A 24,394-nucleotide genomic window follows, 5' to 3' on the forward strand; every position below is an offset into this window, starting at 1 on the left:
GGTGCGGGCTACAACCCCCTCACTGAGCGAGAGGAGCTAAGGGATGTTTTGTGTGTAAGAGGGGTTGTTACTAAAACCTCATGTGAGATAGCAAGATGTTGTGAGAGGTGCAGTGCTGGAAGTAAGGTGGATTAAAACGTTTTTTACTGCTGTGAAAGTGATATCAGCAAAAACGGGGTGCAAAAATTATACATCCGGGCAAAGAGCCGGTATATTGCTTTGATACAAAACCAGTGACCCAAGGATATCCTGTTGATGGATTCACCTGTGGTACCTTTACGGGGACATAAACAACGTACAGAGCAATTAATGGATTGTTCACAGCTCAAAGCAAATCGTGCCAATTTGCCAAAATTCAAAGCCACAAAATATGTCGAGAAAAAAATCTTACATAAACGTGTGGGAAGAAAAAGAAAGAATTCCCAGCTAACACCCACAAACTGTACTATCCAAGAGGGTGTTGCCTGATTCCTAAGGATTACTATGACACAGTGAGAGGTTGTCTTAGACATAAAACATTCACCTGCAGAAGTCCGGCTGTCCTCAGCATAAGTGCTGAAAGTGCAAACGCATATCTTTTGCTCCTTTTTTTAAAGCCAGAATCGAAGTCTGATGATCCATTGCCTCATTACATGCAGTGGTAGCTGCATTAGAAGATGATCTTGCTAGTAGTGAGTATATGTGGGAATATTTAAAATGTATGTATTTACGTAGTTCTAACCCTATGATCTCACCTCAGGGGACCACAAAATCCTAGATTAACAATTTGAGATGGATCACTTTGAAAGCAAGTAGTTGCTGGTGTTAGATTCTGCTGCCTGTGAGATAGTTTGATTAGCTAAGCACATAAGGCATCATCCTGTGTGAATCCCGGCAGAGCAGAATCTACCTTTCTTCTTTCTGAGATCAATTGGAGGCGAGGCAGAGCGGGTTACATTTGCTGTTAAAGAGTAACTAACTATCAAATAATGTTTATTAATTCAATTGTTACAACAGGATTTGGAACAAAAGATGAAAGTTGTCGAAAACCTACAGGATGACTTTGATTTTAACTACAAAACATTGAAGAGCCAAGGAGGTAATTTAAATGCAAGATTTTGTTTAATAATAAAGTAGCATGAGCTTTTTTTAATATTAGATTCATTTTACATATATTTTATAATTTGCATTTTTAAGTCTTTCGATAATCTGTACCTGTTTGCTTATTGTGCAAGAGTTATATTTCGATGTAATAAACCCATTGTGATAGGCAAACATTTTACACAGTATTTGGCTATTTGAGAATTCATCCCGTCTCTAAATTCTTTTCTCCCTCTTCTAACTGATGACTAGCAGTTTATGTTCGAGGCATGTGGGCTGCTGAATTCATATCTGTGCATAGATCGCCTCCTAGTGTTGGGTCCGGATGATTGCACATTGTTGTCCTGGAAGAGTCTTCGAAGTATCATGAGATAGGTGGCTCCTCCCCTGGACTACAGTGCGCATGGGCATCTTCTTCATCCCCAGATTGTTTTTTTCCGCCATTGGGTTCGGATGTACTTTCTCAACTCCAGTTCGGAAACTTTGTATTAACTCTTTACTAAGGCCAAAAGGCCTTCGAAGCGTCGGTATTGTCTCGTTCGGTGCCTGTTTCTTCTCCAGTTCTTCGAACCGGACGTCGGAAGCAGTTTTTTACTTTCGACACCAAAGGCCCAAACTACGATGACGATGGATCGGAGCCGGTTCAAACGATGTCCCGTCTGCAATTCGAAATACCCCTACATTGAAGTGCACCCAGTGTGCAATAAATGCTTATCCCCCGAGCTCTCTCCACCTATACAAAGAATACCAGGGGTGGATACTGTGGGTACAGCGCCAAGGGCAGAGGACGTGGCAATAACAATGCCAGATCCTCCGCTCCCAACAAGCAGTGACGCCTTGTCACTGCCTTGTCACTGCCCCCAACCATCTAACACCTGTCGGGGGAAGACTCCAGCAGTTCCTGCTAGTCTGGGAAGGCATTACAACGGGCAGGTGGGTGAGACAACTTATCCAATACGGCTATTGTCTAGAACTAACCTCCACCCCCCCAACATACCCCCAATGCACCGTCCTATGTCCGCAGACCACATGCACTTATTGCAGCAAGAAGTACTCTCCATGCTGCAAAAAGGGGCAATAGAGCTCGTGCCTGCAGAAGAACGAGGTACAGGAGTATACTCTCTGTACTTCTTAATCCCAAAAAAGGACAGTTCCCTGCGGCCCATTCTAGACCTCAGACCCTTCAACAAGTACATACTGTCAGAACACTTTCATATGTTAACTTTACAGCAGGTCCTGCCGTTGCTCAGTCAGGGCGACTTCCTAGCGACCCTGGACCTCAAGGATGCATATTTCCATATTCCCATTCACCCAAGTCACAAAAAATATCTCAGGTTCACCATCAACAATCAGCATTACCAATTCAAGGTCCTGCCTTTCGGGGTCACCACTGCCCCCAGAGTGTTCACCAAGTGCTTAGCGACTGTGGCTGCGCACCTTCGGAGACAACACATTCATGTCTACCCCTACCTGGACGACTGGCTTGTTCAAGCAAAGTCGGCCCAGCAGTGTGCCAGCCACATGTCACGCACAATTCACCTCCTTCACAGTCTAGGGTTCTCACTCAACTACTCAAAGTCGCACCTGCAGCCCGCACATGTGCAACATTGAACACTCTGACGGCAACAGCGCAGCCGAATTCTGCCAGAGTCTACAGCATACAGCTGCTCATTCGGAGGTTCAGACCTCAACAATCGCTCCCAGCGCAGGTGTTCATGCAGCTGATCGGTATGATGGCCTCCTGCATATTCATAGTCCCGCACACGAGGCTGCACATGCGTCCCCTTCAAGAATGCTTAGCACGACAGTGGAACCAGGCTCATGGGCATCTAAAAGACCTAGTGTTGGTAACCGGTCGTGCATACAACTCTCTGCATTGGTGGAATCCACAAAACCTTTGCAGGGGATGACCGTTCCAAGAGCCTGTCCCACAGATAGTGCTAACGACGGACGCAACTCTCCAGCGTTGGGGAGCGAATGTCCTCCATTACTCTGTGCAGGGACTATGGACGGCACAACAGCAGAAGATGCATATCAATCTTTTGGAGCTGATGGCAATCTTCATGGCACTGAAAGCGTTCAAGTTGCAACTGTGCAACAAGGTCGTGTTGATCCGGACGTACAACATGACTGCCATGTATTACATCCAGAAACAGGGAGGCACACACTCCCCGCAGCTCTCTCACCTAGCCCAGAGCATGTGGAAGTGGGCCATTCAGAGGAACATCTTCCTCATGGCGGAACATCTCCCAGGCATAGACAACCAGATGGCGGACCTGCTCAGCAGGCACAGTCATCAGATGCACGAGTGGGAGATACACCCTTTGGTGCTCCATCCATACTTCCAACAGTGAGGTCATCCAGAGATCGACCTCTTCGCCACAAAAGAGAACGCAAAATGCCAAAACTTCGCCGCCAGGTTCCCACACCCGCAGTCTCAGGGCAATGCGATATGGATGAACTGGTCAGGCAGATTCGCGTACGCTTTACCCCCAGCCCCACTCATACCGCTGGTGGCGCGCAAACTGCGGCAGCACTCCATGACGCTCATCCTGGTTGCTCCGACGTGGGCACGGCAAGCTTGGTACACCACGTTCCTGGAACTTTCAGTGGTGCCTCACCAACGGCTGCGCCTCACTCCCAGCCTCCTCACTCAGAGCCGTGGAGACATTCAGCACCCAGATCCGCAACAGTTGAGCCTAGCGATTTGGCTCCTGAGGTCATAGAGTTTGGCTACCTCAACTTGCCCCCTGAGTGTATGAATATCATCAAAGAGGCAAGGCGACCTACAACTAGGGCATGCTATGCCGCCAAATGGAAACGTTTTGTCATATACTGTTCCAACAATGACATTAATCCGCTAGATGCGTCCACGCAAAACATCAGATGTTACTTGCTGCACCTATATCAATGCAATCTAGCGTATAGTTCCATTAGGATACATTTGGCTGCCATGGCCGCTTATCTTCAAAACAGGCAGCATCTTTCCCTCTTCAGAGTGTCTGCCATTAAAGCCTTCTTGGAAGGCCTTAAAAGAGTAATCCCTCCCAGACACCCTCCTTCGCCTGTCTGGAATCTAAACATCGTTCTGACCAGGCTCATGGGGCCCCCCTTTGAGCCTCTTCATTCTTGTGAGATACAGTTTCTTACATGGAAAGTAGCTTTTCTAATAGCCATCACATCGCTACGAAGAGTCAGTGAGCTTCAAGCCCTGACAATTCAAGAGCCCTACCTACAAATTCATGCTAATAGGGTAGTGCTGCGCACCAACCCCAAGTTCATGCCAAAGGTAATCTCGCAGTTCCACATTAATCAAAACCTAGAACTGACAGTTTTCTTTCCAAACCCAGATTCAGTGGCAGACAGAGCACTGCACACCTTAGATGTTAAAAGGGCTCTCCTGTATTACATCGACAGGACAAAAGACTTTAGTAAGCCTAAACAACTGTTTGTCGCCTTCTTTCCACAACACAAAGGCAACCCTATTTCCAAATCAGGTATAGCCAGATGGATTGTTAAATGCATAGGAATCTGTTATCAAAAGGCTAAACGCATTTTAACAGTTACCCCAAGAGCGCATTCCACACGCAAGCTAGGGGCATCCATGGCTTTCCTAGGGAACATTCCTCTAGAGGATATATGTAGAGCAGCCACATGGACCACCATACATACATTTACCAAACACGACTGCGTAGATGTACACTCCAAACAGCAAGCTGCTGTAGGACAGGCTGTTCTCAGAACTCTCGTTCAGACTGCTGCAGCTGGCACGGGCAACCGCCGCTAAGGAGGTAACTGCTATTTATTCTATGCACAGATATAAATTCAGCAGCCCACATGCCTCGAACGGAATATGCTACTTACCAGTATGCATCTGTTCTTGGCATGTAGGGCTGCTGACATTCATATCGCCCGCCATCCTCCCCGGTGCCTGTCGCAGCTGTAGCACTCAGAATCATTTTCAGGCATGGTCATCACTTTCAGTATTACACTCCATCTCTGCCACAATGGCGAAAAACAATCTGGGGATGGAGAGGATGCCCATGCGCACTGTAGTCCAGGGGAGGAGCCACCTATCTCGTGATACTTCGAAGACTCTTCCAAGACAACAATGTGCAATCATCCGGACCCAACACTAGGCGGCGATCTATGCACAGATATGAATGTCAGCAGCCCTACATGGCAAGAACAGATGCATACTGGTAAGTAGCATATTCCATAAAGCTTTGGATTCATGGCACAGAACGTTTTCTTAGGCTCCCAGAGTTTGTCTTTTTTAAAAATACAAACAACTGTTTGTTATGGTTTTCATGGCTTGTTGTTACAGTGTCTTGCAATTCTTTAATTGTTTGAATAGTTGTGATTAACCTGTTTTCTTTTTTCTTACTTTACCTCTCCGAATTAATTGTTTTGCATCTTTCTCCCTGCTTTTCCTCTTCTCTTGCATTGGTTGCATCTAACGTGTTAAATAATTTAGTTGTTATTTTTTGAGATGTTTCAGTTCAATTTAAGACACGCAATTGGACATCTCAAAGTATCAAACTTTATTTAAACGCAGCATCTTTTGAAATTCTCATGCAGTAACCAGAAAGTTAGCTTTCTATTGTGTTCTTTATTGATTGTCATACACACACTGAATAGGACCATCCCTGTGATGGAGTCCAGGGCACTTCTGTGAAAGAGCGCCTTTGAATTGTTTTTTTCCATCGAGCCAATTTAAATTGTAATTGTCACATGTAAAATTAGAGGCTTCAATCCATCTTATCTGAAATCTTTTAAAAAGGAAAATAAAGTCAATTAGCAAGAAAAACCATCACATAAGGATGTGAAAATGGTTCATTTCTAAAGTAGGTAGCATACACACTTGCCCACTGTGTCCTTAAATTGCTGTCACCTAAGTTCTTTTAGGTTTTTTTCTTCGCTCCTTTGAGCAGGGCCCCTAATGTTATGCAAATGAAACTTCACACTTTTTTGTGTAGTCTACCCTCCAGAAGCTCATTTTGGAGGAATGAGAATTTCGGTAAAATTCATCGGCGGACCCTCTTCTGTAACAATATTTTGCTGTGTGGGAAGCTGAGAGATTGTAGGAACCGGAGGCAGCTGCCTTGAGGAAATGTGCACCACTCTTGGTTGGCAGGTGGAGGCACTTTGGGGCACTCTCTTCACTTCCGTTATATCGAATCTTTAATCATACATGTCAGAAAAGAGAACACTGATGTGCTCGATGCCAAATCACTCGATACCTAACTTAGTGGTGAGACGTATTCTTCGTTGAGTATTATTTTTCATCAAGAAGTCTGCTGTGGTTATGGCGTTCAATGTCTAAGACATCAATAACATTGATGGAATCTTTTCTGAAAGCATCTTTAATGTTGAGGCATATTTCAACATCTGAATTGGAGTAGTCTGATGAAGTCCTTACTCTTCCAAGGTGAAGGTGCTAGTAGTCATCATTATGCTATACAAAGGTCCATCACTCTGCATACAACTTCTCAGCTTCCAGTGTAATACCAAAAGTAGAAGGTTTTTGAATAAACACTACATGCACTCTAGAATGAAAAATCAAAAAAGCATCGGGAGAGATTGTGGTTTCCTTGATTGTCTCTCACTCCAGAGATAATTGCACCCCAAGGACGCCTTATACAGCAAGGCAGTCGGGGACCATGCCATTTTGCAAGACATGAGCACATCCCAAGACGACTGCATACTTCTTGTTGTGTCTGTATGCCAGCCGGGGATAGTACCTTGGGTAGTCGTGTCTCTTGATTCAGGGGCTTGTATCCAGCAGCCGCCTCAGTGTCAAGAGCCACATATCAAAGCACAGGCGGGAGAGTAATGTCTTTTCACTTGCTTGAGGCTTGCCTGCAAGACGTATTCCTCTTTCGACGGAAATAGAAGATGGGACTAGTTCTTTTCATCCCAGAACCCCAAAGGAATTTATTATTATGCTTTCTGGTACAAAGGAAAAATAAGAAGTAGATCTTTGATCCTCAAATTGAAGCCCGGAAAAAAATAGATCAAATGCAAGCCAAACAGCATGCTGGCACGTAATTTAGTTCTCTCAACTCAGCAGGAATACTGATTGCCTGAAATAGAACTAAATAATGCGTATTTTCACTTTGATTGAGCGGAAAATCTCAAGGTTCTGGTATTTTGTTGTAGATATCAACATCTAGCAGTTGAAAGATCTTTCCCTGGGTTTGAAATCTGCCTTATGTGATGGTTCAGGTTGAATGAGTGTGAGCACAGATTGCTTTATTCTTTACCCTCAGATCTCTCTATGTATTTGTCACAAGGAGGCACAGTGGTTGCCAGACAAGATCAGCCAAAATCTGTGTATGTAGGGTTGCAGCATTTAAGCACATACACCCATGTAGCGGGAGGAGAAAGCAGGGATGTGTGCAGGTATAAACCCTGTAAGAAGTACAGTAAGAACAATGAGCTTCTTAAAACATACAGTTAGGGAGCTCAATATTTTGGTGTTTGGCATATTCCAAAAGCGAGTTACTAAGATCAGAGCAATTTTCAGGGGGGAGAAATGCTGAAACACAAAGAGCAACGTAACAACTAGGAAAAAGGTGAGTGCTGGATGCAAAGTTAATTTCTTATATAGAACTTTACTGCTCATAGATAATTACGCATAATTTAGGGTACTTCAGAGTAGCCCTTGGATCGAGCCCTGAGAAACATGCGATTAACCAGTGTAGGGAAGAGAAGGAAACCACAGAACCCCCCTTGATAGTATAACGTTTCCTAAAAGGGGGATTTGGCTTTGAACGACTTCAAATTCATGACTTTCTATCACAATTTCATTTACGAAATGAGGAACGATTAAGTAGACTAGGTGACAGTGAAGTGCAAAGAATATGCATGCACTCTGTGAATATAGTACAAGGTTGTATAGAATAACCTGAATCTGTGGAATTGTGCTTGGAAGAGAATGTTTTTTTATAAGGTTTAAAGATATTGATTTGTAAGGTATAATCTACTTGGCTATTAAATTCAGGAGTAAAGAATTTTGCTAGATTGAATGTGAATGATTTAAGTGGGTTTAAGATTGTCAACATCTATTTGTCAACACATATTTATTAATGCTTTCTCAGATCAGTTCATACAGTTTGTAAAATATTTACTGTAATAATACATTTGAATGATTTTTATGTTGATTTGCTGGTGTTCCATATTTATTTTTGTTTTCATACAGATGTGGCTGATGTAAATGGAAATCAGGCAGTGACAAGGCAAAAAATGGCCCAGCTTGAGCAAATGTTAACTGCGTTGGACCAGATGAGAAGAGTATGTATTACATCTTCTTTCTATGTTCGCTAATGCTACCATTTAAAATGGGCCACCTTGAATCACTTGACAAAGACCACTTAGTTCGCCCTCATGGGATCTCCACTAATACTCATATTTTCACCTATTAGAGAGGGTTATGCAATAATGTACGAAAGAAGTCTTTTTTGTTTATAGTTTGTTTTTAAATTGTATAGCTAAATATACATTCTAAATCATGGGATTATCTCTGATACTAGAAAACAGTACAGTATCTGTGTAGATGGACAGGTCCTAAAATATATTTAGCATTTTTGTAATAATGTAGAACCTAAAGCCTATAAGATGCATCATTGTCTCTTTCTTAGGTCTCGCCTTAGCGAAAGCGCGCGCTCTCGCTGCGAGGACTATAGCTGTCGGCTCAGCCGACAACGAGTGGAGACAAGAGCTGGCCACGCGCCCAGCATCGTCAATGGGAGAGGGAGAGACAAGAGCTGGCCACGCGTGCATGGGATTGGGTCGGGCGCGTGAGTCGGTGTTGGAGCTGCCGATGTGCACGCTCACGGTTACGTCTCCGCCGCGCGCCACAGGCCCATGATGTTGGTGACGTCAGTGGACGCTCGCCGTCTCCGGCGGCTGCTGCGCGTCGGCCCATCCGGCGGCCGCTGCTCCTGGACTGCCGGCCCTCGCTGGACTTCCTGTGCTCCAGCGCCTTGTTCCTGTATGGGTTTGCGACGAGCTTTATATGTCTATTTCTATGCATTTGGTGGCTCTTATCTCCTTCTACACAGCGACTCATAAGATGTCGTTTACATTCCTGTTATACACATCCCTCTGCGTTGTTCAGGGTGCATTGAAGAGCACGGCTATTGACAATTATTCGATTAGCACGTTCCACAGAAAAATACACGGTTTGAGATAGCTGCTGCTTCTGTGAAGTGCTGTGCAGAACGAGAGAACACATGCTTGTGTCGCTCCATTTAAGGCTGCTCCATTGAGCTGCGTTCACGTTTAACATTCAGTATCGACCACCGTAGAAGCACTTTGCACGTTTGTCTGCTTGAAGTGCAAAGAATGCTGTTGCCATGCTCGCACTTTATTTTCTTCTCAGTTGGCTTTACTGTTCTGCTTATTAATGAGGCAGTAGTGCATAACCGGAAAACCTAGGCAAGATATTGTCGACTAGCTAGTTTCAGTATTAACTTCTACGTTAACTTTTTAACATCGGTTATTAACTTACTAAGATTTCAACGGATAGTGATGGGCACTGTACTTCAGTTAAACTTTGGTTAAACCGCTGCTTATTTTCATAATCTGAACCTTATTTAAAGGGATATTAGCTTTGTTCCTTTCTTCCTGTTTGTAGCAACCCATTGTAGACGAGGAGTCTGGTTATAAATCCTGCAAACGGTGTCTGGAATTCTTTAAAAACTGTGCAGAATTTGTTTGGAGGCAGACCACCCTCGAAGAAAGTCTCGCCATGTGGAAAGCTTTTCCAAGATAATATTCAGTTTCAAAATCCCAATTGTTGGAGGTCGTTAACACCATTCATTGTGTAGAAAAAGTCCTGGGCCACCTACCGAGTCCCGTTTTGTGCTGTAATGTTTTCATCTGTGCAGTGAATATGTAACCGAAGGAGGCACCCTATCCGTTTAAGAAGCACAACTGACACCAAACAGTACTTTCAGTTCTAGCCTGTTAAAGTAGAATGAGAATGCTGTGTTTATAACTAGAAAATTGTTAAGAATGTAGTGGTTTGCGTTCGGGGCGGTATAGGTGCAAGGGGGGGGGGGAGGCATGCGAGGAATGCAGGGTCTTGTAGCTGGTATGGCGGCGCTGGCTGAGGGCTGGAGGTCTCTTGGCTCACTCGGGCAAAAGGACATCGCATAGCTTACAATGGAATAGATCCACTTCCGTCTTTGTCCTGATGCGGGAGGGGAGGGGGGCTCGCAATTAAGGGTAACAAAGGTTTCGGTAAAATAAGTACGGGACGAGGCGGCGTCTGACGGGACAGTGGCGGGACAGTGGCGCGCGTCAGAATGGGGGCAGAGGTGCCACGGTGCTCACGGTGCTCAATGCAACATCAATAGCAGCGGAGGGGAGGTGGGGCCGATGAAAAGGAGATCCGGTGCGAAGGATGGCCTGTATTAGTTTTCACTTTTATATGGCGCAAACTTTACCCTCAGGTATCAGAGTGCTTTAAATCAGCATGCTTATAACAAGCAAGACTAGTTTTAGCAAGTAATCCAAATCAAATTAGTCAAATGCATTAGACTGAAATCACCTTCTTGTAACCAATTCGAAAAAATCAAATGGTAGTTGCATGCAGAGGCTCTTAATGGAGAAACACATTGCATATTCTTTTAGCAAGTTCATACTTTGCAACTGTTCCATTATGCATATCAAGGAGTTTGATGCAATTATGTTATTTTGCAAACTGAGCTTGGCGAACACTGCTACTTTTTTTTAAGGTATTTTATGGGCTAACGCCTATTTTTAACTGATTTTTTTGGCTTTGGTCATCATCTCAGAATGTTCTATGCTTTTTTAAAACCTTGATCTCTAGATTGGGACCTTTTTCCTATCACTTTTTGTCGAGGTGTTCTCATCTTTTTGCAGCTCTTCGTTCAGCATGTTGGCTTTATGCAATAAGTGTCGGTCCCATTTGTGCACCATTCAGGACACGATCTCTAATTCTCTGTTTCTGTCATTCTTGCTTCAGGTACTTACTTGATTTTGCATCATTCATTCTCCCATTATGAGTACATGTTGTGGTCTTTCCCGAAATTTAAGACTTTGCTATCATTCAGAGTCTTGCCTTCCATGTCCCGACCCTATCACAGCCTTTTCAGCAAACTGAAGCCATAAGATAGGGTAAAAGATCTGTTCCCCAAAGACACCATTTAGTTCTAGACAGCAAGGCCGGCCACTTAAACAATACATTTACCCTGGTGATTGTGGCGCAACAATTTTTTCTCATTGTGATCAATAGGCAAAAAAACTTGTTGGAGAGTTCCATTCCATGAAATACTACAGGAATTGATGCTTGATTGTTGAAGAGCTGTCTTTGATCTCCTTCAGAAACTTGGAGCATGGTCCACTAGGATGAGTCCTTGTATCCTATATAAATATGTTGAACTGAGAGCAGTTCACATCTTTGAGATCGCCGATATACACAATAGCTTCGGTGCCCAGACTCCGCCTCTAGCCACCAAACCAACTCCCCCCACCACCACCCTCAGCGCCTGGACCCCCATCAGCACTGAAGACACATCCCAAGTCATGAACACCATCCACTCTGGCTCCCCCTCTGACTCCTGCCCTCACCACATCTTCAACAAAGCCGACACCATCATCGCACCCCACCTCCGGAACGTCATAAACAACTCCTTCACGTCCGCCACCTTCCCAGAGAGCTGGAAGCACGCAGAAATCAAGGCCCTCCTGAAGAAACCCACAGCGGACCCTAAAGAACTTCCGCTCCATCTCTCTTCTCCCCTTCCCTGCAAAAGTTATCGAGAAGACCGTCAATAAACAACTGACCGTATTCCTCGAGGCAAACGACTCAGTCGACCCATCCCAGTCCGTATTTCGAGCCAACCACAGCACCGAGACCGCCCGCATTGCCGCCACCGATGACATCAGGACCCTGCTTGACAAAGGGGAAACAACCGCTCTCATCCTCCTAGACCACTCAGCCGCCTTTGATACAGACTGCCACCGCACCCTAATAACCCGCCTCAACAACACTGGGATCCAAGGAAAAGCCCTGGACTGGATCACCTCGTTCCTCTCCAACAGAACCCAGAGAGTCCGCCTCCCTCCCTTCCGCTCCGCAGCCACCGAGATCATCTGCGGCGTACCCCAAGGCTCCTCACTCAGCCCGACCATCTTCAATATCTACATGAGCCCCCTCGCCGCCATCGCACGCAAACACAACCTCAACATCATCTCCTATGCCGACGACACCCAGCTGATACTCTCCCTCACCAAAGACCCAACCACCGGCAAAACCAACCTCCAGAAAGGAATGAAAGACGTCGCGGAATGGATGAAGCTCAGTCGTCTGAAACTGAACTCAGCAAAACAGAAGTCCTCATCCTCGGACAGTCCACATTCGCCTGGGACGACTCCTGGTGGCCCACAGTGCTGGGCGCCGCACCAACACACACGGACCACGCACGCAACCTGGGATTCATCCTGGACTCCTCCCTCACGATGACCAAGCAAGTCAACTCCATCTCATCCTCATGCTTCAACACCCTGCGCATGCTCCGAAAAATCTTCCGGTGGATCCCCACCGGAACCAGAAAGACGGTCACCCAGGCCCTCGTCACCAGCCGACTGGACTACGGGAACGCCATATACGCAGGAACCACAGCCAAACTTCAGAAAAAACTTCAGAAAAGACTTCAGCGCATACAGAACGCCTCCGCACGACAGAATTTTTGGCAACCACCATATCCCACTGTGGCCAGATTGTTGTCACACAATTGGGTCTTTGCTGGTTGAGAAACCATGAAAAGAAAACAGCGAGTCCTGACGCCCACCTTTTCAGATGAGCCCTGACGCTCACATTTTCAGAAAGATGTGTTCATAAAAAGTTAAAAGTACAAACTATTGTGTGAGGCGGCAATAAATGTTTTAAAAAACAATTTTTATGAAAAAAAGGGTGACATCCAGGGCTCTGTGTTCAGTAAACTTCATGAAAAAGAACAAAACATTGAAAATTGGTAAACTGCATTCTAAGACCTTGGCACCTCTTAATTGCCATAAAGTTATCAAAACTATTTTCTTACATTTATTTCTTTAAAGGAGAATGAAAATATGGTTCTGTTCCATGACCAACACCAACTCCACAGCCAAGGAATTTCACCGCTGGATCTCCAGCTGCACTGACTAGCTCGCATCCCTCCGCCACCCCGGCAAACAACGACCTCTGAAAGCCGCCTGGTTCACCACCGAACTCCAAGTAGCCAGGCGCTCCTGCAGACGACACGGGAAAACCTGGCTTAACCGGAGAACCACGGAAGACCTGAACAACTACCAGGACGCCATGAAGGAATACTACCAGCGCCTAAGAGACACCAAGAACAAGATCCACACCAACGCGTCCAACACTAAAGCACTCTTTAATGTCCTACAGCAATTCACCAAACCCCCCAGCAAAGCCAAGGACATCACACCATCCCAGGAACTCTGCACCCAGCTCCGCTCCTACTTCCATCTGAAGATCAAGGCCCTCTACGATAATTTCAGCAAACAGACCCCAGACCCCCCCCCACCCCTCTCGCCATCACCACCGACACAGAGCAGATCAACACAACCTGGAAACCGGCCACCCTCGAACACACTATTAAGAACGCCCACTCAGGAGCCCCCGTAGACCCCTGCCCCCACCGCACATCTAGTACAGGGCCGCCGCTGCCATCGCCCCCGAACTAGGACTTACCATCAACGCCTCTTTCAAATCTGGCATCTTCCCCGATGAATGGAAACGGGCGGAGGTCAAAGCTCTCCTCAAGAAGCCCGCGGCTGACCCGACAGACCTGAAGAACTAATGGACCATCTCTCTCCTCCCCTTAGCAGCCAAAGTTGCAGAGAGACTCGTAAATACCCAGCTGACCGCCTTCATCGAAGAGCACTCCATCCTAGACGCCTCCCAGTCTGGATTCTGCAGCAACCTCAGCACTGAGACTGCCCTCCTTGCTGCCACAGACGACATCCGCATGCTACTAGACCAGGGACAGGGCCCTCATCCTACTGGACCTCTACGCGGCCTTCGACACCGTCTCACATGGCACTCTCGCAGCCAGACTCCACGACGCTGGGATACGAGGAACTGCCCTCTCCTGGATCTAGTCCTTTCTCGCCGGCTGAACCCAGAGGATCGGACTCCCTCCATTCGTCTCCGAACCCATGCAGATCCAACTGTGGAATACACAAAGGATCATCGCTCAGCCCCACGCTCTTCAACATCTACCTGGCCCCCCTCGCCGCCATAGTCCGACAACACGGGCTCCGCATAGTAACATACGCCGATGACACCCAGCCCGTCCTCTCCCTCACAAAGAACCCCGAAGACACCAGACACTGCTTCCAGGAAGGAATGAAGGACGTAGCCGCCTTGATGAAAAGCAACTGCTTGAAGCTCAACTCTGAGAAGACCGAGGCCCTCATCCTCGGACCCTCCACCTCAGCCTGGGACAACACCTGGTGGCCCTCCACCCTCGGGAGTCCGCCCTCCCCGACAGACCACGCACGGAACCTCAGCATCATCCTCGACTCCTCCCTCACCATGACCTGCCAGATCAACACCATCGCCTCCAGCAGCTTCAACTGCCTTCGGATCCTCCGCAAGACCTTCAAATGGATACCCCCAGAATGCAGAAAAACAATCACCCACGCTCTCATAACCCGCAGACTAGAATACGGCAACGCCCTCTATGCCGGGATCAACAAAACCCTTCTCCACAGGCTCCAAACCATCCAGAACGCCGCAGCCAGACTCGTCCTCAGGACCCCATGGCACGAACACATGACCCAACACCTACGTGACCTCCACTTGCTCCCCATCGAGAAGAGAGTAACCTTCAAACTGCTCACTCATGCCTACAAATCACTCCACAACATCGGATACAAATACCTCAACGAGAGAGTCTCCTTCCACGTACCCAAGAGGAACCTTCATTCCGCAGACCTCACCCTCACCGAAACCCCCTGCAACCGCAGAGCCAGAGCAGGCGATAGAGCTTTCTCCTGCATCGTAGCCCAAGCCTGGAACGAACTCCCTGTCAACATCAGACTCTCCCCCACCCTCCACACATTCAGGAAGAACCTTAAGGACTGGCTCTTCGACTGAACCGGAGCTGCACTCCCCACCCCACCACCCCAGCGCCTTGAGACCCTCAAGGGTGAGTAGCGCGCTGTATAACGTCCCTGATTGATTGATTAATTGGATGGTTTGAAACCCATTTTCATTGGGAAGTGTATTTTTTTTTATAATAGATGCAAAGTTTGCAGTGGTGTAGGCTTCAGGTCCTGGAGTTAGGTATGGAGTATAGATAACGGAGTAGCTAGGCATGCAGGATTAGATGATGTGGGATGTGTTGGTGATGTTGGTATATGTATGTACCCAGCCCCTCCCTGAAGCTCTCCGTCAGACTTGAGACAATCAAATTAGATTATTCTCAACGTTCTTTAAAAAACAGTTACTGCTTACACCAATCCGCACGGTCACGATGAACAAGAGAGGTAGGTGAAGTGTGCCAGTACAGTAACATTCTGCTCAGGGCCCACATCTTGTTATACCCATGCATTATTTGCTTCAGTTTTGTGCATGGTTCTAGAGATGGAGAGGGATGAGCGGAGATGCTCGGCTCCTCGGTTTCTTAAACAATGTGTTAGAATCATTGCCTCTGAAAGCAAAATCTGTTAAAATAATTTACGTCATAAAACATTGTTCCATGAGCAGTTTAACTGTATATCCACTGCGCATGCTGTCACTTGTATTTCAGTGTGCACTATGATTATCCACTACTGCAAGAACTTGCAGAGCATGGCTCCAACAAGAAAGAAGCTGAGTGCCCCTCATTTGTGAATTGAACATAAGTGCCTCCTATAACAGTATTTTTTCATAACTCCACCAGAATATTGTGAGTGAGCTGGCTGCACTCCTTTCTGCAATGGAGTATGTCCAGAAGACGCTGACTGATGAAGAGCTGGCGGACTGGAAGAGAAGGCAGCAGATTGCATGCATAGGAGGGCCACCGAACATCTGTCTGGATCGGCTGGAAAACTGGTAAATTTCCCCTCTTCATCTTCTAAATCGGGGGGAGGAGAGCAAATTGAATAAGCTTTTATCGAGGCTAATGCATTTCAGGAGTACAAAGAGTTTGTAATGTCTGTTTTTCTCAATATCTACATTTCTCATAGTATGCAGTAGAGAGCAGAATAGGATTTTCAAATTATTTGTTTGCAAAATATGCATGTGCACAACACATAAAAGGCTAGACTCTATCATTCAAGGATTGTTCACAATTTGGCCCGCACTGTGCAAAATGCAGTATATCTCAAAAGCAACAATTGTTGCAAGCTGTGAACTTCATCACTTCTTTTGTTCCAAGCTGATATATGTAGAAAATCCTGTGTGTAATATTTCCTGGGTAAGTGTGAGCCCAGTTTTCACAGTTTGTTTTTTCACATTGACATTTAAAAAAAAATAATCTTTCATTGTTAATAGGATAACTTCTTTGGCTGAGTCTCAGCTTCAAACCCGCCAACAGATCAAGAAATTGGAAGAACTACAGCAGAAAGTTTCCTATAAGGGAGATCCCATTATCCAGCACCGACCCATGCTAGAGGAACGTATTGTTGAACTGTTTAGGAACTTGATGAAGAGGTATGTGCCCCTGTGAATGCATAAATGGAACATTTGCTTGTATAATTAATATTTTGCTGACTCAAGTGAGTGCCGGAGTAAGAGAAGAGTTGTAAAGTTTACTCTTTGGATTTTGTTATTCAGGGTATTGCTTTGCAATAAAGTGATTGAGCGAAACTTCTGACTAATCCTTTATCCACTCTGTGGTTGTTCTGAAATTCTATTAATCTGGGTGTGGTTATGTGCACACAGCCAAGTTGCTTAAACAGCCGACTTGCAAATGTGACACTGTATTGTATGAAGTTAACATAGCAATAGAAAAAGTGGAATGTATTTTTCTAACATGGTATATCTTCTTCCCTTTGCAGAATGTCCGAATAGTACCTTTGCAGGCCTCATATCGTTTTTGTGTTTTTATCTTGCAGTTAGTAGTAAAAGTTGTCGTAATCACAAATCTAGAATAAACTCTCTTTCATAATTCCTCATGTTAACTTAGGTAATGCACATAATGACATACAACTGGCAGCCGCCTCATTAGATAATTTTTTATTGTGCTTCATGTAAAGCCCCATACGAGACCTCTTTTGAAATGCCTTCAGTAGGTTAATGGTGTCAAGGATATAGAGATAGCTGGCAGGCTAAACATTGACTTCTATGGCTGTTCTTTTGGTACTAGGAGGTGAAAGGAGATGAATTTAAGGAAAACAACGGAATTACTAGTAAATGACTTCTATTATTGCACCAGGCACATTAACTGAATTGTCCCTTTGTGCGGGCAATTTCGCCTATCTTAGTGGTTGAGTGGACCCATTGCGATTGAAACCTGTGACTTCCATGTTAGACACAGATCTGTTGATTGCATGCAGTATTCTACTGTGTAGCTTTTCCAATCGATATTGTACCAATATTGTATCAATACTAAAGGGTATCTGGTTAAAAGTAGAAACAAATAATTCAGTTTGTATATCAGCAATTTAACATCGTAAATGTCAATGCAGTTGGCTATTAGAGTGTGAGTGCTTAGGTGCTCATTACATGGATTTAAGTTTGAGTATATTAGTTGTCGATATATTAATCTGTTACATGCTATATACATCTCAAAGCACCATATGAGTATGGTTTGGCACAATCTTTGAAGCTCTAGTAAAGTGCTATAGCAATATTTCTCCTTCATAGAATTCCACCTGACACTCATAAACAGTAGAAAACTTTGGGACATGTTCAGAATTCATGAACACTTTTTTTAACTACATGTTTTAGACTGAAGTAATTTTCCAAGAAACATAGCTGTAGGAAGCACCATTTTCTTATATTTGCTTAATTATGTACCTTAGTTCTCAAAACAGTTATAATAAAGAACAGTTGAATCAAAGCAAAGCCCTACTAACAGGTTTTCAAACGTAAAAGAAAGCAGTGAATGGTGCATCTATATTTAGACTGTACAAGACAGATACTACTAACCTACTCCATAAGCTACCAAGGCCTATCCTGCTCAGTTCTGAGATTTTTTTATTTTCTTTATTTCAGTCACTTTGCATTTGAGTCTTAGTACCTTTTTTCCATAACTGTTATCCAGGTCAGATTAGCATCCTTAACCTAACAAACACTCCACCCCACCCCACCAAACTAACACACACACATTTTGGGAATTCTAAAATTAACAAAGGTTTGTGTATTCCTCTGGAGCGATTGAGAAAATAACCAACATATAGCAAACTTTTCACACATAGAGGAGCACGATCAATAAAAGATGTGTTGGCTAAAAGCCATTTTTTTTTTTTTACAAAAAGCAGACCAGAATAAACATAGCTGTTACAACTGAATGTTGTTTGAAATATGAACATTGGAAAGCTCCACAAGTGGAGTAAATATAAACAGTGTCAAATGAGAGAAGGCTACAGAGAAGAATTAAAACCTAGAATAAAGTGCTCATGTCTGTCCGTGTTATGCATCTTAATTTGTTCTTAGAGAGCACAGAATGCTCACTCGAGAAAAGAATATATCAAAGCAGTAAGCAGTGGCAAATCTCTGCTAAATGAAATCTTGAGGTAACTGGAAAGCAACTCTGCCAACTTGAATCTAGATACACAATTTCTCTACGAGTGATGTTACTAATGGGTTTGTATCAGTGTGAAGAATTATATATACATTTTGACTATGGAGAATGTACATGTGCGCAGCACCTAAACACAGAAATAAACAATAGTAATAGGAATTGTAAGCAATTGAAAAAGATTTGAGTTATTGTGTAAGAAATGTTGAATTAAAGACATTGGCAAACAGGATAACAACTTAAGGTACAAAAGTGATCAGATATTTATATAGCAACATCTCATGCCTGTAAACATGTAATACACTGTGTTAACAAATACGGTTCTATCCAATCTCATTAAATGCAGTTAAACATGATTTCTGAAGAAAAATGGGATGTAATGAATTTCCTTGATGAAATAAGTGAGACAACATTGCAGAAAACGTTCTACAGCTAGGGTTTCCTATTAAATTGATTTCAATTATAAATGCATATTTTGAAAAATATATCCTGAATTCCTGCACATGCTCTGAGGTATTTTATTGTTTATGGAATAAGAGAGAGTAGATATTATGGAGACCTAGGCGCACCTTTATCCTGCTTTAAGGCAGAATATTGGCCACAATATTCTGGTGAATCTAGTATATGACCGTATTCTGATGGATACTTCTTTGGTAACGCTCTTTCTGGTGGATACTGTTATCTACCTACAGATTCCTGACCTGTTGAATAAACCCAGGTGTCAGACTGGATCCAGAAACTTCAAAGCTCTCATTGTTAGGGTGCGCTGGCTCTGCATCTTTACATAAAGCATCCTTCCTGGCGTATCAACGTCGGTTCCCTTCTTACGTCACCTTAGATGCGGATTTAAGAGCTCACGCTCCTTTACATTTTCAAACCTCAGCACTTCAAAAAAATGTGTTTTTTTTAATGGTATAGTTTATATGTGGTGGCAGCAGTGAAAATATTGCACATATTTACTGTTTGACAATTACACAACTCGTGGGAAAAGTGCACAGGTGAATTGTGAGACCTTAAGCAATTTGAGTGATGGGAAAGAGACCTGGAGAGCTAGAGGGAGAAGAATTAGAGACTGAGCAATTATGGTGCTAGGGATTTTTCTTTCAGTAGGTTATTTTATTTTTCCTCTTTTTACCTGGTTTGGGAACTCTTTAAAAAAAAATAATAATAAGAAAAACCTTCTGCTTAAAGGAGCATGGTCTCTGGGTATATAATCTTCCTTGATTCACCCTTCTCAAACCGGACAATTGCAATATCAGTTGTAGGAGGATAGAGAAAGCGAGAACGGGAACAATCTATACCAATTACAGTAAAGAAAGAAGGAAGTTAGCAATTTGAGTTAAACCACTACTTGCATGGGTTAATCTGTCTTTTTCCTTCAGGAACGGCAGTGGCTCCTCACAAACTCCTGCAAAAGGAAGGGGACCAAATTACTGAACTGTGTGAGCCAGAACATATGGATGCCAATGAAGCTAAAACTCCTGATTTTCTTTTATTTGGAATGGAATACTAAACCACTATTCAAAGACACACAGATGGAAAGCGTTCAAAGCCTTATTTCCGCCCGGCCCTTCACTGCCACCACCATCTAGGACCCTGCTGATGCTGCTTGCTTCTTTGGACTCTGAGCTAGTGGTCACCACAGTTAAGCATCGTTCCAGGCTATGCACAAAGGTTACTAAAAAGAGGAAGCTACCTGCAGGAAGTGTCTGTGTATTATGGCCAGCCTTTATATGCCCCATTTGGTGCAGATATGGATTGGGATTTATGAGACCGGTTTGAACCAGGGTCCCATTGACTCAGCAATTGAACTTTCTGGCCTTACTTCAGGCAGTAGTTATGATTCCTCTGCAGGATTTGTAATTGAGTTTCCTTCAGGAACTCCTCTGGAAAGTATTGTGTTGTAATCTTCCTTCTTCCCATCCGACCTGGTACATTTTTCCCACCCCTCTCCCTTTTCTCCCTTGGACTCTCCCCTTTTAGAGCTTACAGTAGAATGTTGAGATCACTCAGTTTGGTGGAGATTGGATGATCAATAAAGAAGTACTGTACCTTACTTGCCTGCTGTGTGGTTCATACTTTTAACAGATATCCTTCACTCAGTGATCAGAAAACCTGCAGAGGTGCTGGAGCTTTCTTTACCATCTACTGAGACGAAGACTCATGTTCTAAGAGAGGTTCTTCAACCCTCATCCCCATCCTCTGAGCTTTTGGCCCCCTTCAATCTCGATATGCCAGATCTAGTGCTCGCTGAACCATCTTCCACTGCAGCAGGGAATACATTGTTGGCAAGACATTATCGCCATGCCCTTGCAGCCCCTCCTTTCGTGTCCACTCATCCTTCGCCTGAGATCTTGCTGATCCAGGCATTGTGTTCTTTGGGACAGGTTTCGGAAACTTTCCCTAACACTCTGTCCTAAATGGTCGTTTGAAGCAGTATCTGCCTACGCTATTTCATCAAACCAGCGCCGGGGCACAGCCTATTCCATCAGCCGTGACCACGCAAAAGGAACTGAACTCTCGCTGAGGAAAGTACATTACTCCCCCGGCACCACTTGTCAAGGCGTGCGCTACCACGATTCATAGGAAAAAACAGTTTCAACTTGCACAATAATGCTGTGATTAACCATTAAAGCTATTCAGTAAAGCCACATATAAGTACATAATCTAAAGAAAGGCACTCATCTGGCTGCTGACCAGCGATGAAAAAAGGAAGTGCCTTGAAAAAAAAAGGATGTTAATTTTATTGTAGTAGAAAGAAACCACCCCTTCCCCCCGCCCCACCCGCTCACCTCCATGGTTCCTTTTTATCTTATGTTGTTAATGCAGAATTTGGTTCATTGGCATGCTTGAGAGATAGTCTTGCATGGATGAAGAAGACGTGGAGGCCATAGATGTTTTGTTCAAGGACTCATGTGATTGGTAGTCCTTTACTGAAATGTTGTTTCAATAATTTGAAGAAAGAAATGCATAATCCGAAGCCTCAGGTCCTGACATAGAATCTGCAGGTAGATAAAGTAACCACCAGAAAGATTGCTACAAAGGTAAGTAACCTTTTGTTTTGTACCACAGAATAGTGATTGCATTTCATATAGTCTGTGGGGTACATGTGCTTTAACATAGGGGTGATGCTGCACTTCATCGTCAAATCCAAGTACATTGCTATGTTAGTGGTTCCAGTCCCTCAGCTAGAGAAGTGGCACGATCTGAGTAGAGGCAGGAGGGGTCTTAGCTCAGCTCTATTTGAGTGGTTACTATCTTAGTCCTTACTAGGGATGCACATGATGATTCATTGTGTAATAGTACATTTATCCAGTATTTGGGTGTCTTTCATAGATTCACATGCCTGAATCATTCCCCGTCGTCGAAACGGGAGCCTCCGGTATATAAAAAAGTAATGTCCTAAGACATACATAAAGAGAATAGGTCTAAGGGTCTCACCTTAGTAACCTATCTAGGTCCTTATGCAAGAAGGACCAAATAGAGTAGGCTCCAGGGTCCCACCTTGGTAGCCTATCTGTGTCCTTTTGTAAAAAAGGACCAAAGTAAAAGGAACAACCAATCAGCTACTACCTCCCTCTAGAACCTTCCTGTGAGGAGCCTCAGTCTCTCAGATTTTCTACCGCACGTTGTGCTAGGGAGTCTCCACCTGAGTTCTCCTCAGGAATCTTGAATTTTTGTCTAAATTCGATAGTTTTCGACTTTCTTGCTATGGCTGCTAGCAAAAAGAAAGGACTTTTTCGAGCCTGTGCCTCCTGTGGCAAGATGAGGCTTCACGTGGACGACGAACATGAGACCTGTCTATACTGTCTCTATCCTCACCACCAGGCCGTGGACTGCATGATATGCCGTAAATTCTCCCATAAAACCCAGAAGGACCGGGAAGGGAGACTTCTAATATGGCTGAATAGACTTAAAGACAGACCAGAAGGCAACTTAGTCTCTGAAGGTGAGAGCATGTCTGGCGCCTCGCAGTTTTCTTTGAAGAGGCCTAGGGTTTCCTCGCCTGGCCCCTCAGACACCCCTCCTAAGAAGGCCAAAAAGTCTTCAGAGGGCAAGCCTACCGTGTCTGGCAAGGACCTTCCTGCCCCTAGGAAGCAGCCACTGATTACCACGGCGACGACGACGTCGACGACCTCCTCAGCGCTGAAAACCGTCTCTACGTCGACGACGACAGTGTCGACGACGACGGCCTCGTCGGCGTCCTCATCGTCGACAAGAATGACACCCTCATCGTCGACGGGTCGGCCACTTTCATCCACCGCTCCACCGACGTCTAGGAGTGCACCGTCGACGACACGACCGTCGACGAAGACGTCGACGCCGACACCGTCGACGAAAGCCGCAACGTCGATGAAGCCTCCATCGTCGACGAGAAGCACCCCGTCGACGACAGCGACGACGAAACAGTCGACGACGGAAAAGTTACCGAAGGCGAAGTCACCGCCGACGAAGGCGTCGACGACGGACATACCTTCGACGAAAACAAAAATACAGCCGACGACGGACAGCTCCTTGATGAAACCATCGTCGCAGGCGTTGATGACAACTGGTGCCTGGAAGGAGTCGGAGCTCCTCACACATGCTATGGACGCCCAAACATCCCATGTTACGATTAGAATCACCAAAAATCCGATAACGCCGGAGATGACGTCACCTAGCAAGGTGCAGCAACTAACACCATCCTGTTTTTTACAGGACCAAGATATGGAGGAGGAAACGTTTACCCAGGCCACCAGCCCTTCAGATCTGGTAGTCAAGTGCCAGAGTACAGACGAAGAGCAGGAAGTTGAGGAACCTGTGACTCCAGCTGTCACTACTCAGGTTCACACTCAAGTGACACCAATGGTATGCCTGCCAGCATCCTTAGTATCGGACTTGCGTTTCCTCATTCAAGACTACAAGGAGCGGTTTCCAGAAAAGGCCACTCCTGCTGCTCCTCCAACCCCGCAGACGACTGCGTCCGTTCCTGCACCTGTACCACGGCATAAGCCACCTCCGCTGGTCCTCCCTAGGACGCAAGACCCAGCACAGGACCCCATCTCGTCCGATGACGATGAGAGGGAACATGAAGAAGGGGAAGTTCGCGACGATGACACTGACGCGGACGCCGACCAAGACTATGTTACTCACTCTCCAGCCTCTCCGGAGCCACAATCCTCGGAGTCTCCACCCGCAGACATTGGAGGTTTCCATAACCTCATGGAAAGGGCAGCCAAAAGGTTCCATATGTCCATGGAAACACAGGAGACTGACTGTTTCCTTTACGACTTTAAGGAACCAACAAAGAAAACAACAAGATCGATCCCGATCATTGATTACCTACTGAAACAGGGCAAACAACTCATGCAGTCTCCAGCTTCCCTACAGGTAGTAGTGCCCAGACTGGACAAAAAATATAGAGCCACATCATCGGCTCCAGCGTGCCTCACGGGTCACCCCAAGGCGGACTCTGTGGTCACTCAGGCGGCGCAGAAGAACTTGCGCAACCCTGCATCCCCTTTATCGACTCCACCTGATAAAGAAGGCAGGAAGCTGGATGCCGTCGGAAAACGCTTTTCCACTACATCTGCGACGACGGTGAAGATCGCCAACTCTATTGCTCT

At 45.1% G+C, this 24,394-nt stretch overlaps 1 protein-coding gene across 7 annotated transcripts in view; it reads left to right on the forward strand.

The window, feature by feature from the left end:
• Positions 1–24,394, forward strand: part of STAT3 (signal transducer and activator of transcription 3) — a 378,615-nt gene that overhangs the window by 156,728 nt on the left and 197,493 nt on the right. For all 7 annotated transcript variants that reach the window (XM_086924116.1, XM_086924122.1, XM_086924118.1 and 4 more), the window contains 4 exons: positions 997–1,078; positions 8,285–8,376; positions 16,005–16,156; positions 16,598–16,756. In XM_086924116.1, the coding sequence (XP_086780242.1) occupies positions 997–1,078; positions 8,285–8,376; positions 16,005–16,156; positions 16,598–16,756 (485 nt within the window). The remainder of the gene's footprint in view (positions 1–996; positions 1,079–8,284; positions 8,377–16,004; positions 16,157–16,597; positions 16,757–24,394) is intronic.

This window comes from Lissotriton vulgaris, chromosome 5 (assembly GCF_964263255.1).
Source record: "Lissotriton vulgaris chromosome 5, aLisVul1.2, whole genome shotgun sequence".
Classification (NCBI taxonomy): domain Eukaryota; kingdom Metazoa; phylum Chordata; class Amphibia; order Caudata; family Salamandridae; genus Lissotriton; species Lissotriton vulgaris.